General features: G+C 34.3%; 2 protein-coding genes across 3 annotated transcripts in view; both read right to left on the reverse strand.

Annotated features, from left to right (window-relative positions):
- The window catches only part of cyr (cypher), a 42,954-nt gene extending 32,344 nt beyond the window's left edge, over window positions 1-10,610 (reverse strand). The window contains exon 1 of the mRNA XM_076120909.1: window positions 10,382-10,610. The gene's annotated coding sequence lies outside the window, so the exon portion shown is untranslated. The remainder of the gene's footprint in view (window positions 1-10,381) is intronic.
- Window positions 10,611-10,730: 120 nt separating this feature from the next.
- LOC142977161 (heme transporter hrg1-A-like) lies at window positions 10,731-15,151 on the reverse strand. 2 transcript variants are annotated; one of them, XM_076120900.1, is made up of 4 exons: window positions 14,892-15,151; window positions 13,845-14,018; window positions 12,631-12,784; window positions 10,731-12,253 (listed from the first exon to the last, which is right to left on the reverse strand). In XM_076120900.1, exons 1-4 carry the CDS (start codon window positions 15,013-15,015, stop codon window positions 12,193-12,195), a joined length of 513 nt encoding a protein of 170 aa, XP_075977015.1. In that variant the 5' UTR covers window positions 15,016-15,151; the 3' UTR covers window positions 10,731-12,192. The 2 variants fall into 2 exon arrangements, with proteins under 2 accessions (XP_075977015.1, XP_075977016.1); XM_076120901.1 differs by having other exon boundaries at window positions 10,731-12,784; window positions 14,892-15,148.
- Window positions 15,152-15,269: the final 118 nt, after the last annotated feature.

The following is a 15,269-nucleotide window of genomic DNA, read 5'->3' on the forward strand; positions in this document are numbered from 1 at the left end:
CATTGGAATGAGAAAATTATGATGTTTGTTCTCTGTAACCTTTGTTCTGCTCCTAGCGTAAACAAAACCGCACCTTCTGAATTTATTATTAGTACGTAAACACTTTCTGCGAATATTAAATATAACGAAACCATTTTTACTGCGTAATCTAATCAATCTTTCTAATTTATTCAGTTTAATAAATCAGTTTTTTTGGTGTCAATCTTAGTCATTTATTTCCGGTTTTTATAAAATTTGTGTGTATTCGGTAAAGATCAAAACAGTAGTGAGTAAGTGATTATATAAACGTTTTACTGAATAATCGATGTAACTCACCACGTACCTATTACACAATATAAAGCTTCTTCCTTCAAATTAACATATCTTCGTACACAATTAAAATACGCAATTACTTTTTGCGTGTTACACGGAAACGCTTGATAATATTATATACAATTTCTTTTAAAATATTCGATTTAGTTTTATTTCACTTCTACGTGACATAACGTACACAGGCGATAGTGCGGATAGAGAAGACAAAATTGCATACACACTCTTTACCTAATTAGTTATCTACTAAATGAAGGTAATGTAGGTAAGTTACAAGTTACCAATGTCAAAAAATCCACAGTAACCGCCGATGACCTTAACGAGTTACTGCAGAAAATTAAATCCTAGATATGCAATTGGCCAGCAAGTTCCATGCATCACTGGCCACTGCATAGTACAATTTATAAATATGAATCGATCAATCGATAAAAAATCGAACCCAAGTGCGGTGTCCTCTTTCCTTGCGACCTTGTCGTAAGCGACACGCAACATTACGATCCAGGATTACACTGTAATGTAAGCTTTATGTGTAAGGTAATAAAGGTTATGTAAATCACTGTGTTGTGTGTACGTCTTATTGCGCAACATGCGAAAGTGTGCATCCGACCGAGACCGATTGTTGAGTGCATAACCCATCTCCATTTCAATGGCATTACGTAGTTAGCCAAGTAACTTTAATTTGGGTTTGTTGAAAGATCATTTGAATATAATCAGTGTAATTAAAACGAGTTATTATTTAAATAAGCACTCCTGGCGTGTCTGAGACTGTACAGCTGCGGTAACTCACGCAGGTCACTTGTGGTTTACCGTTGCAATACCAACTTGTAAATAATACGACGTATTCTCGGGCCAACTCACTGACTTCTGAATTCATCAGCTTATTGAAAACTGTAGTCTACATTAATCTACATTATATAGATCTATTTTTTTTTTGCAATACCACTCTCAAATTACCTGGCAGCGGCAGCTACCGTAAAGGATTGTACAGAAGAAATTAAAGCCAAAAAGGAAAATAAATAAATACTGATTGACAACGATGTAATGTTGTCGTAAAAGCTGAGGTTAATCAATAACAAACTGAAACGGAGCAGTCATCACGACATTCAGTTAAAACTACAAGCTTATTAACCGCTATGATACAGCGTGAAGCCAAATACTACAAAAATAGTTAACAGAAATGCAGTCTAGTCTGTCTATTTTGTAATTCTGTCGGTATAGACGTGACTTTGAATGCGATTGATAGGAAAGTGCAAGCGGGAGACGCTACAGTTACCTGATCGTATTCAACGACGAGTAACTCACGTAATGCAGATTTAAATTCAACAAGAACTCTAGAAAGTAACTTATAATGTACGGTAAACTTTATCACGTAACTGTGTAAATTTACTGAAATAATGCAAATATTGAGGCATCGCTTAATGTGGGTTACGAGGAAGACTCATTCTAAGAGGAAATAAATTCGACTCACATTCTCCAGTAATGTTTACTTTAGTTACACTTTTGTATGAAGAGCAAATATTTTTTTTCTTTTATGTAACAAATGTAAGTTACATAAAAACTAATATTTAAAAGAGCAAACGTCTCTTTAAATATCGAACTGTATGGCCAGACGTTACTTGTAATTAGCTAGACGTCTAGCATAGTTACAACTTTGAAAGATACATTCAAAGGTATTGGAGCAACTTGGCTAGATTTTTCGGAAAAGATCACTTCGTAGTTAAAAGAAAGCAAATAAGACACCCTAAACAAGTCCAAATTAGATCCGTCACTAACCACATAAAAAAGAAAACACGTGCTACTTACTAAAATAATGTCACCGTTTTTTGTATTTCTAACAATCTGTGTTGATGAGGTTCGACCGCTATCAGCTACAATACTGATGAGCGACAATAGAACACGACAATTAGCTTTTTTCTCGTTTGAAGTGTGCCGTGTATCAGATGCTTTACCGCACACAACACTCAGCAGTATATCTCTGCAACGGCTATAAATATAATCTCACCCGGTAAGGCCACGCACAATTAAAGTCTATAACAGAGCTTTAAGAACTAACACAAGCATCTCTTTGATGTAAGATAATAAAATTTCATGATAATCCAATACAAGATGAGAATTTGAACGTAATATAAAAAAGCTTGTTACGATCGGATCTTCCAGCAAGTAAGATTACTTATGTAGACACTAATAACATGTAATTACAGCACGCTATAATTATAATCCGGCGTTTCTTGGTCTTGTATCGGCGCGGCACTTAAATGATTCCAAAGAATCAACACGGTAGGACTGGTTGTAGCCATTTGCGAGTACAAAACACACATAGCATTTCTTTTTATGGGAATTACTAGGTGATCTCGAATTATGCACGCAGTGTATGTCGAATTAGTCGAACTAATCGCTTCTGTGTTGAACACCGTCCCTGAACTCGTTTCAGTCTTTGTGCAAAATTCGACGCGGCCGAAAAAAGTGAACGCAACATCTCTTCCTAATTAACATAAATATTGCACTCGCAGACGGCCTTACATGTAAAACACTGTTTGTCTTCACTTTCAATACATTGTTGTTCATTACTTAATATGTAAACATGAAAAGATTCAGTTTGTTGACCTAGTGGGGGGTATTCTTTAAGCTTGGAGGCACGATCCTTTACATCAGTGAGGTAGAACCGTGGATGTTGAAATACAAACAATGTACACATGATACAATGGTGGATTCGTTAGTTAGCTCGGATGGTACAATAGACGAAGGTGGACGAGTCGCCGGATCTTTTGCAAGCTATTATCAGTTCGTGCACCATCGTTTGACCTGATTACTTAACGTTCTTAGCCTAATTTGAATGCGTTGTAATAGAGCTTATTAATCGCTAAATAGCGATTCGTCCTTCAACAACATCGCTACTGGGTAATATTACCGTTTAACATGGCAGCTTCCTTCTAAGGTTGTAGCAAAAATTAATTCATGAGTTATTCATAATATTATGATAGAGTTGGATAGGAGTGTAATTACACAGATGTTTTTCAAGCTTTAAAACGGAAGCTTCATGTTATATTTCAAGGATTAATCTTAAAACGGTTAAGATGAAAACCAGCCGATAAGGCCGAGTTCTAATAATTCCTGGATAAGTATGTATTCATTTATCGCAACGAAAACAAGAAACGTATAAGTCTCGCAGCAGTGGGCGGCTTAGAGCTTATGAGCACCATAACTTATTTTAAAATGAGATATTACTTACTTCTTTGCTCAATTTCTGTTGTTACATGAAATCATTAGGATTTTTCTACCTTACCCTTGTTCGCACGTTGTCTCTACTTACTTAATTCATTAATTTGTCCCTTTAAATGGTCAGTCTAGTTTTACGAAAAATAATTTATCTCTACATTTCAGTTTGCTGTAACTACAGAGTCTATAAAAGAATGGGTACTAGATATTACAACAATAGAATAGGAATATTTTTTTACTTGAATTTAATTGAATACTTTTAAATATATTACAATTAAATAAAACAATAGTTGAAAACGGAAGGCCGGACAAGATAAATCACTGTTTCCTGAACCATTAGTATTGTGAAGAAGATGCAAGTTTTCACAATCAACCGACCGAGCAGTGAAGCTGCGATAACCTCTCCTAAACAATATATTATTCATCTCACATTAAAAAATACCCTGGCATACTTAAGGTTTAAATGTAAAGCAAAAGTTTTGAAGCAAAATCTGGTTTCTAAACCCCTGTATATTTACATAAGACGTCCTAAAAAATATTGAAGGCGGGTTCGGGACAAACAACTAGTGTATAGATAAATATATAATTTACGGGGTATAAATTGTATACTTATCAATACACTAGTATATAAAATATAAAAAAAATATTCTTTAGTGGCGCGACATTACGATTGTATGCTAGAACGAGTTTAAATTCCCTTAAAAAGTTAATCCTGCCTTAATAAGTACTACCCAAGATCCGTACAGATTAAAAATGAATAGGCAGTATCTCATTGCCTCAGTGCCTTATAAAAAAAAGGAGTAATATAATAATATAGTCCAGATTATAACCAGTAATTCAACTCGCATTTACTGAGAATAATAGAATGCGGAAATGGCGGCCATCGACGCGATGTATTTACTGCACGGTCCAATCGAAATTTTGATGCAGTTTCGTTGCGCGTGAGTGTATTTACTATGTAATCTTATGTATATAGATGACAGCGTAGAACATTATAGTCCAACCACTTAGTAGAGAACCTGTATACAAGATTTGTAGGTATAAAAAAATCTGATTTTAGTATATCAGTGACCCGCAGGCTTATATAGCTGACTGTGGACTATTTGATACGGCTATTTTGTTTTGGAAATATACTAAACTTTAAGTTATAATCTAGATATTCTAGATAAATTGCGCATGCCTACTCTCAACTAAGTTGTCGGTCTGTACGTAATCTTATGTATATAGATGACAGTGTAAAAACAATCATTAGTATGTTTAGTATGCTTCCCTTTCCTGTATCTGTTTGCGGTGTGGTGAATAAATGATGAACCATTACCCTCTCTGGCGGAACGGAACGAATAGACTAGCTACCTTCCTACCTTATCCGTATTACGTATCTAGATAGCTTAAGAGTAATTTCTATGGCTTCTAACTACGACTGTTGGCGATTTACGAGCAATGTAAGATGAAGATTGCAAAATATATTGGCTCACAAATATTTTTACTTACTATTTTACAGCGAATATTATATCGGTATTTAAATACATAATATTTGGTTTATTTAGCTTCATGGCTAGCCTGGCTTTATGCCCAATTTCGCCAATGCTGTGACTATTAAATAAGATAAATCAAAAAATATTTTAAAGTCACGTTTTTTGGGCTGCTAAGCTACCATGTTGAAACAAAGGTAAATATTTTTGCACTACTTAATAATAAATTAGGTTTCTAGACATAGAGCCCGTCGATAACGCTTCAAGTTACTTTTTCTAATGGTTCCCTTTATGTCCCTCAACCAGAATAAATGCGGGACAAGCGAACCGCATGCCAGTACCTCCCCCTTTGAATGCAGATATCTTCACAGTTGAATTATTTCAGTATTATTTATTACACTCAACGTAAGGAAATAACTCGTTCATGATAGTTTTTCATTCGCTTGTAACAAAGAATGTTTAAGTACGTATGTACTTGTGCATATGTAAATCATGGCCATATTTTTTTACTTTATTAAAGAGCATTACCAAGTCTAAATAGGTGCTTGTTTAAAATTCTGGGTGCTATTATAAAAATCTCGGAAACAAAGCTTATTGTTAGTCTGTATGAATAAAGAAATCGTAATAAAATTAAATAAGTATTTATTGTCAAAAGTTTTCGTCACAGGCTCGTTCTCACCGTTCAATATCTAAGCATATAGCCTAATTAGTAAGGCGTTTTACAGCCATTATGGCAGTTTGACTAGAATTCAGTATCTAAAATATCTCCTCATTGTATTATTTCTAGATTTAAACAAGCCTAATTAATTTTCGGCTGAATGTGAACCGGTAAAATGGTGCATTCATAAGAGATCTTATTGTAAAGATTAAAATATAAATACTGAGATAGAGCTCTACATATAAAACTGCAAGCCAATGTCACGTATAAACGTAAGTATATACAGTTATCTCTGAATTAAGCAATTAAAACCGTTTTACAGCATGTACAGTGTCCTATTCCAATCTACAAATCGTTGCAGGGGTAATTGCATTTAAAATATCGTGTATCTCGTTCAGTAATCCGAGAGCGTTTCTAATGAGCCGGGGATTCAGTGGATTTCCGTGAAATGTTTAAGCGATAAAAAGCTCGGAGATGTGAATCACAAACTTGTGGTCGGCAGTCGACTGTTCACGGACCATAGCCGACCATTAGCCGAAGGGATTACAGCTTAAAACTGTTATAAATGGGTGAATAAACCAAGAAGGAATAAACTCGTGGCCATTTGCATTAATTGTTGCATTAGAAGACGTGAAGCTGTTTCTTAAAATTTAGATGTCGATGAAACAAACCGTTATAGAATAGGTATTTGTTGACTTTTATCTGGGGCGGCGGAAACTAGTGTCAATTTAGAGCAAATCAGATAGCATGATAATAGGTATACAACATTTAATCTCTATTAATGAAACACTATTTTAAGTTTAAGAATTAAAAATCAAAAGATCTAATTTAGATTAAAAGTCACACCTGAATGTGTGAAGCGCAATTCTAAGCATTTCTTTTAGATTGATAAGTAAACGTACAATAAGATTAATGATTAGAAAGAACTTGATGAATCTGTAGTAGAATTATTTCGTGGCGCACTGGTCACCACACCACTACCGGTACGTCGAAAGGTCGTGGGTTCGATTCCCACACGGAACAATTATTTATGCGATCCACAAATAATTGTTTCGGATCTGGTTGTACTTTGTGTCCATTGTTTGTATATTTGTAAAAGTCCCCGCGACACAAGAGCAATTCTTAATGCGGGGGTAGTCTAAAAAAAATTGCAACTGCAAACTGGTAGCGCCTAAAGCCATACAGTCCCACAGAGTAAGTATACGATAGAATATTAGAGATACTTTAGCTAGGTATTATCGGGTCCCAATAAATCTGCCCGCAAGGAGACACAAAGCCAAGAAACATATCTCGGTTAGTGGGTATCGGATAGCGACTAGAGCAGGGTCTCAAAAGGCGCCTCAAGAACCAAACTTGGCCAAAGACAGTTATTTCATAACTATACTACCGTATTATACTCGTTATTCCGTATCACAGATACAATCTTGTTTGCCATAGATAGAGGTGAAAGGTTAACAGAAACGGCGTTGTGTTTGTATTACTTTGTATGCTATTGTCTACCACAACAGAAACCTTTTCGTTAGATTGCAAACCGATAACAGACCGATACTTTGTAATATAATACACCTGTATTGTTATAAAAAGTTTACCAGATGTTTGTTGAAGATTTTTTCATTGATAACGGTTTTATTTAATAGGATAGGTGTAAGATGATCTTGGTGTGGTCTGAAAGTCTGGGCGCTGTTTGCACTGCCAAAATTAAATAATCTAAGCTTAGCCCGGTAGAAACTAGGATATTTATCCATATCCAAAAAAATGTGCCATGTAAATATATCAATTTAACGGCAGTAATGTGTACAACTAATCAACATATTTATTTATTTTGCTTATTAATTATTTTTCTCTGTTACCTCTTTATCTCGGTCAGCACATGCTTTTATTAGAGGATTATCTCTGCAGTGCGCGTATCGTTTATAGCTCTGAATGAAGTAGGACGTCTCTCGTTATTTATACTGGATGGTCCCTGATGTAATTGGACAGACTGCAAAGAAACGAACTTTACCATATAAAACTCAAAGTCATAATAATTGGTCCTGCTATTAAGTAATTAACGGTATCTCCAATTATTTACTTATCCTGTCCTTATCCATTTAAAACACATATTACTACCATACATTTCTACGTATTTGACGTAACAATTACATTTAATTATCATGTGCAAGTACAACTGAACGCAACTATAATTTTCAGTCATTGATCTTAGATGATGATGCGGATTCTGATGTTACTAGGTAATTTGAAACTTGTTACCTCTCTTTCTAATAAGTAAGATAGGAAAAGGATATAATTATGTAAGCTTTCTTTTTTTTCTGTAAGTGCTTCAGTTGTTTTAACAAAACCTGTATTTTTTTCAAAGTATAATTTCTTTGGATAATAACCCTAGTTATCGCGAGGAGTTGAACGGGCGTACTATAATAATTTTCAGTCATAAACATTAGTTTTGTGTGGGAATTAAACCCACGCCTAACTATTCAGTGCAATGAAAGTCGTTACATTACCACGCAGTGCGACATCGGCACTGTATTAAAATATTGTTATATCCTCAATTAAACTATTAAGGTAATGAGAAAGTGGTGCTCCTATCATAGGTAGCATACGCTAAGCTAATCGGTAAGACGCTATTTACGACACACAAGACTGAAAATCCAAGGGAGAAGCCTTTGTTTAACAGTGGGACACAGAAATAGATCAATTAAAAAGCGATAATTTCCTTCCCAAGGCAGGTGTTATTTATAGTCCGGAATTAATAGTACTGCTCCAGCTTTCAAATTTAGGTCAAAGTTATTTGAGGGAACCTGGAGTATTATCAGATAATTCTTCTCGTGTATAGACTGTGGAACAACAAACGGTTTGGCGTCGATATAAAAAATACGATAGGAGTACCTATTAACTAACGTAGTTTAAACCCGTGCATAGTTCTTAATATTGAGTTACTATCACCAAATCACGTTCTTACCGCTATACAGAATAACCTCTGTGTCAAATATGTATACTGTGTGTCTAGACATTATTAGCTTACCTACACGACTGTATCACGCAGCACGCTCTAAAACAGTGGTTCCCAACCAGTGGTCCGTGGAAGTTAAAATATGGTCCGCGAATGATTTTAAAATTTAAAAATTTCAAAACGATTATTACTCGTTATTTTAGTATAATATACTTGAATAGTGGTCCCTGCTAACAAGAATACTATGAAAGTGGTTCCGGACTAAGAAAAGGTAGGGAACCCCTGCTCTAAAAGTACGGAATAGGTGCGGAATTGCTAACGACTTCAACGCCAAAGCCATGCATTCTATGGTTTAAGTTTATGACGTCATTAAACAGGATAGCTGCTACCATACTAGGGGAGCCATAAATGACTGGCCCGTATAAAACAAATTGCGCATCTAATGCTTTGCATGCATTAAACTAGGAGGCATGAGCCTTGCAAGCATAACTTCGCAGGGAATCTTCTTTGCGGAGTTTTATGACCAAAGTTTATGTTCAGTACTGATCATTAGACGGTCGCAGAAATACCTATGACTGTACTAGGTACTCATTGCAATTATCGTCCAGTTGTAGTTTTAATCGTTTCACGATTGATATTGGATTTTAGATTATGTTTAGACACCTTTAGTAATAGATAATTTGTTCAGTTACATTGGTAGTTACTTGTATCCACTACCTTACTTTCAATTCGCAAACCCATACTTACACCATTTCTAACGCTTTTTAACTCACGAATCATTGTAGCGTAACACAAAATAAGTTTGAAAAGCTTATTATATTATACACTAATAAAAACCGTACAATACAACACTGCGTAACTTTCGCTTAAGTTTGTTTATCATAGAGTTTTCATCGAACACAATGTGGTTTTTTTATTAAACTCTTTTACAACGTTAACAATATGTATCTATGACATTGGTAAAAGGAAAAAGTACCTAACCTAACAATCGTGTTGCATAAATATTTTAAGCAGTTATTTGTTTTCTCGTTAATTTTATTGCTGACTGTCGACAGTAAAATCGCGCTAGAGGTGCAATAAAAGCACAAAAGTTTAGTAGTTCACTAATTGGAAATAGCTGAGCCATCAGGACTGCAGCCTTAATTAAGCTAACGAGCCGGGAGCCCTATATGATTTATCGTGATAGCCGAGAGAAAATATAGTACAGGAACGCTGCCAATTATCTGGGTAGTAACTGAGTTTGCGTACTGAATGACTTAATTGTACATGGCATTCTATGATACTTATTATAAAGTTTTATGTGTCACACATTCCTAGCTATCATACAATAGTTTATTTCTGCACATCTAGAACTCAATTTCATCAAGAAACGCCTAGGAAAATTTTGTTAGTAAAATAATTTAGTTCGATGCAAACGTGCTTACAGGAGCAACAAAACGTACGATTTAAACAACATCTAGTACCCAGTCCCTTTTATTTTTGTTAACGTAGCAATGAGGAAGTCAATTGTGTTAAGAAATTGCTTGAGAATATTCTCAAATTAAACATAATACTAAGCGCGTTGAACTCTTTGAGGTGCCGTATTTTTGACAGGCACTAAACAAAACGTCTTAATTTATATTAATTGTTTTACTCACACAGTTAAAAATATGGAATTCTTAGGAATTTAACTGATATTTATCGGCAATAAAAAAATCTCCAGAGCCATCTAATACTAATACAAGTCATATTTTTTGTGCTATCTAACGCGTAAAGTTATAACAATCCCGTTTCACTTACCACTACTGATATTAATACAGCAGAATCCCTTCCTTCCACATCGACCCTTGTTCCAGCACAGCACAATTTTTCTAATTTATTAATATTTATCTGAATAAAAATATCATCTGTGCACTGATTTATTTTTTTAAACGTTCATTTTACGCGCGCGCGTTTTTAAATCGAACGCGGCAACGGTGTGTGCGTCAACGGCCAGCGCAGCGCGCGCTCATCTATGAACTGAATGTTTTCTTTCAAATTCGAACTCCTTACTCCCCCCATCTTGAGTCTTCGGCCACAGCTTATAAGCTCGGCCACCTGTCAAACAATCAGGGGCGGTCTCCGGACTATTACAATAAAAACAACTTCGTTAATAAAACTGTTTATTTATTTCTTAACTACATTTGACAATAATCATTATAACAGCTTCGACATAGATAAACGTATGACTTATTATATCACTAGGAAGTTATCTTAAAAAGACTTAGTTAATGGCTCTAATAAAGTTTTAAACAACATGCTACTATACAATTTGGTTTTTATGTCATTAACTGGTCAAATAAAACTAAATGCTTACAATATTTATTCAATCATCACCAAAAATTTGTTAACTACGTATTGATGAAAATTGCAACTCGAAACGAATATTTCAGACCTGTTTCATAAGTTATTCAGTCGAGTTGAGATGATACGACATCTATTTGTAGGTATTGGATTTGGAATTATCATAGGAAGGTTTGTTTTATAAAACAGTACCTTGCAGTAGTATTCAATACCCGAATCTGAGCGACGTATCAACAAAAACAAAAGTAAAAAATATAAATAACTTTAAAATATATCTTTCTCCTCTTTCATAAGAAAAATAATCCATGTCCGCCAGCGGTTTTATTTACGTACATAGTTATATGGAACTCTTACGTAAAATATTCATAAGGCGAATTAGGAAACAGAACGGCAATTAGAACATATATCGCCTATTACCTTTATAAGACAGTTTGAGGATTTTTTTAACAAATGCGAAATGAATGTTGTTTTTTGTCGAGTGAGAATCTAAATTCGTTCTAGTTTTAATCAATCAGTCAATAAAAGGTCACTAGTTATCACACAAGAACAATAATATAAGTAAGTATAATAATAAGTAGTTATAGTTTTATAAAATCTAAGTGGTTTTGTTGAATTTTTGAGATTATTTCCAATACTGATACAATTTTGAGCCTTCACGAAGGGAATTCGTGGTAAATAATTCTTGTACATTACACGTATAGAATTACAAATTGTTTGATATGTTTACTGAGAGAGATTTACGTAATATTATACTTTAAACTTAGTAGTAAAGTTACTATCTTACTCTTATTAACTAGCCAAAGCATGTATTCATTTTGTTGCTTAATAAAATGAAACATTAGCGATGCAATGCATTGGCCAACTTACAAAATTGTCAGCGTTAAGTTATTTTCTTAGCATGAATAGATATATTTTTAAGATAAATATGCAGCATTATACCGATACTAGGTCATTTCTGCAACTTAAATAATAAGGTGCTTCGAGCTTATAGATATACTTGTCTACAGCGCGTTTGTTTTTTTTTACTCCAGAGCATGAGTTAGGAGATATTCCGAAAACATAGTATTTCATAAGCATTATATTAATACTTTATTTAAATCAATTAACCGATTCATGGCCAATGACTCAACAGTTGAGTCATTAAAAAATCACGAAAATGAAGGTGGCAATGAATCGGTTAAGCACTGTAGAACTACTACGAAGTGGAAGCCCTTCTTTTAGATGTAAGATATACATATTTCCATAAGTTAGACGGAATGTAAGGCAGTTTATTCTGGTGACGCGTCGTCTTCGTGGTCGGCGACCTCACCCTGCTGTATCAGGTTTTCACTGACAAAAAGTCAAAACTCAGGTACTTTATTAAAACAACTTAAAAAGCTGTCGCCAAATGCCCAACATTTCCGTGTTAAAGCAAAGCGTAAACAAGTCAGGTAAGGTTCATATCTGACGGAACATGCGTCGCGTATTATCGGTCGCGTAACGCCAGAACAGACAAATGTATAGAAAAACACTTGATTGTTCACACTCAACCGATGATGCGTCGTTGCGAATCCCATACTATTTAGGCTACGCCCGACGCATCTTCCGTCAGATGTGAACCGTCCCTAAGTGTTAATTCATTTCGTGCATTTGTGACCAATTTTTACAAACTAATGTATCAACAAAACCACTTAGATTTTTATTTGGCTAATAAATGGAATAATTACGTCTCCTCAATGTGAGGGTTTTCGGAGAAGAGCTGGTGGTCGTTGTAGGTCCTGAGGTACTTCTTCGTGTAGAGGAACAGCATCAGACCCCACTTGGTCATCATGAAAGACCACACGAGACGGATAATGATGCTGGACTTTATTGGCATTATATCTGGTAACAAATAAAAAGGTTTATTATAATTTCAAAAAACATAAATTCGTTAACACAAAATAAAGAAGTATTTAAAACATTTCATTCAGCTAAAATTAGGTACAAAATAATATTTTGTGTGATCTACAGATCGTTGTTCCATATAGATCACGCAAATATTAGCCGTTGGATTCGAATCCGATATCCGTCGCAATTACCCTAGAGTAGCAACAACCATGGTAACTGCTAATGGGCACAGCTCATTGGGCCACATACATAATCATTACATACAGATAAGTATTATAGTTTCTTGTTATTTCCTGTTACATTTTATCAAGTAATATAATTACACATATTTTTACTAGGGCATGAATATAACCGAAATGTTCTCCTTAGTAAGACAAAGTAATTTATCAATAACCATTTTAACATTGACTCCAAATGATTCAAAACTCAATGAGTAATAAAACATACAATGTAGAAAAATCACAGATAAACATGTTTATTAATAATTATTATCATTTTAATGCCTAAAAATTTCACAACCATTACTAATTATAATGATGACACTAGTATTTTTATTGCTCCAATCAGATCATTAATCTTTTGATACTCAAATGGCCTACAAAATATATATTTTTTTAATAATATACTACATAATATTTTAGATTGTAATGATTGAAAGATAGTTAAAATATCAAGAAGTGGCAAATAATTATATATATTTATTGTATAAATACTTTTTCAGAATATTTATTATTATTAAATCAATCAACAATGGCTGTATCAACTTGTAGATTTCCTAGAGTGTCCTGAGTGACTTGAACTAATTCATATTTGCAATGCCAAATTAAACAACAGAACTTAAATGCAACAGGAAAATGATCTTTATCAAGAGTTAATTAATATCCGCAACGGCTCAATGTAGTAAAGCATGGTTGCTTTAAAAACAATTCAAAATAAATAAAAATTTCTTTGGTTTTCCATGAAATAGCCATTTTTAAAGCAAAATTTCTTTGATTTTTCATGACATAGCCATTTTAATTTAACGCAACAGCAATGCTTTAGCTATAATACTAACCAGCTTGGTAATAAAACTCAAGGAACAGGTAGAAGCATGTCAGAGCCAGTCCGGACACACAGCCCACCATGCCAAAATCTCCGATGTACTGCAGAGCCTTCCTTGAGAAGTTTACGTGAAGAGACTGCTTCAAGTAGTGGCAGTGCAGCATCAGGGCCAGTGATGCATGTATACCTGAAAGCAAGACATTATACAATTTATAAATGAAGGGTATTATTGGTCTTTTCTTATTTATATTAAAATATTTCTTTAAAAGTAGCCTCGAGTTAGGTATAAAGTTCTATAAATGGCAACAGGCTTGACTCGTATTACACGGGACTACCATTGATAATGAAGAAATGTGGGTGTATTCATACACCTCTGCTATAACACCTTCAGGCATAACATGATATTATACATGCCAATGGAGGGATGATTGTCGCAGGGATAAATAACAAACAGTGACTAATTAGTAATTAGGCTGATTTATATGTTCCTCATTATCATAGTATTAAGTGCAGCCATATAGCAGGTTCTGCATTTCTAATCCCACTCATGGCACAAACTTGACTCACAGAAGATCTTTGCTCTCAGTGAATCTGTGAGTTGTTCTGTGTTTAATCCTCTTAATGCACCTCAATGAGGAAGTTTAAGGCCAAACACCATTTTCCTGTGCCTCTGATAAAATGGGTAGGTAACAATAATGTAACTCTTGATGTTGCAAGATGTGTCATAACAGCAGTGTAAATTACCAGGAATGTTATCAATACAAGTGCCTTCTATCAGTTACATGTTCACACTTTGTATGCACAATGTAACACTATGTACTATTTTTAAACAACTAGGTAAGTAGGTAATATTATTATATATTATACTAGTGAGTCATATTAATAAATCTAACTAGATTACAATATATACTCTGCAAGGTCAGTTAAACTTTCTCTCATTAATCAAATTTGTATTTTAAATTTTATTGAAAGCATTGTTTCCATAATGTTCACATCTTTCTTTTCACCCGTGTTATTATGAGTTTGTCATGCGTAAATTGTTGCACTTCAATTGACTTACCAGATAAAAGCGCCCACATTCCGGCTTCAATGTTTGCATAAACAATGCAAAAACATATAAATGCAGACAATCCTAGTACTGCTCCGATAGCACTAAAAACTATGTGTAGATGTACGCGCAACATTTTGAATTCCTTAGTACTCCGAAGCCTACAAAATTAATTAATTATTCGGACCGAAAACAAAGAAACGTCGCAACAGTCGTTACATTTATTTACGAACACAGCTGGAAATGTTACTGTCATTGAATTCTACTGTTTAGCTGTCAAATGTCAAACAAACAATGTCTATGATGTGATTCCGTGACATGAAATATAAATTGATCAACATTTTATTACATGGTATTTGCAGTCTAAGAGATTTAATTAATACTAGATAT

This window comes from Anticarsia gemmatalis, chromosome 12 (assembly GCF_050436995.1).
Source record: "Anticarsia gemmatalis isolate Benzon Research Colony breed Stoneville strain chromosome 12, ilAntGemm2 primary, whole genome shotgun sequence".
NCBI classification, from domain to species: domain Eukaryota; kingdom Metazoa; phylum Arthropoda; class Insecta; order Lepidoptera; family Erebidae; genus Anticarsia; species Anticarsia gemmatalis.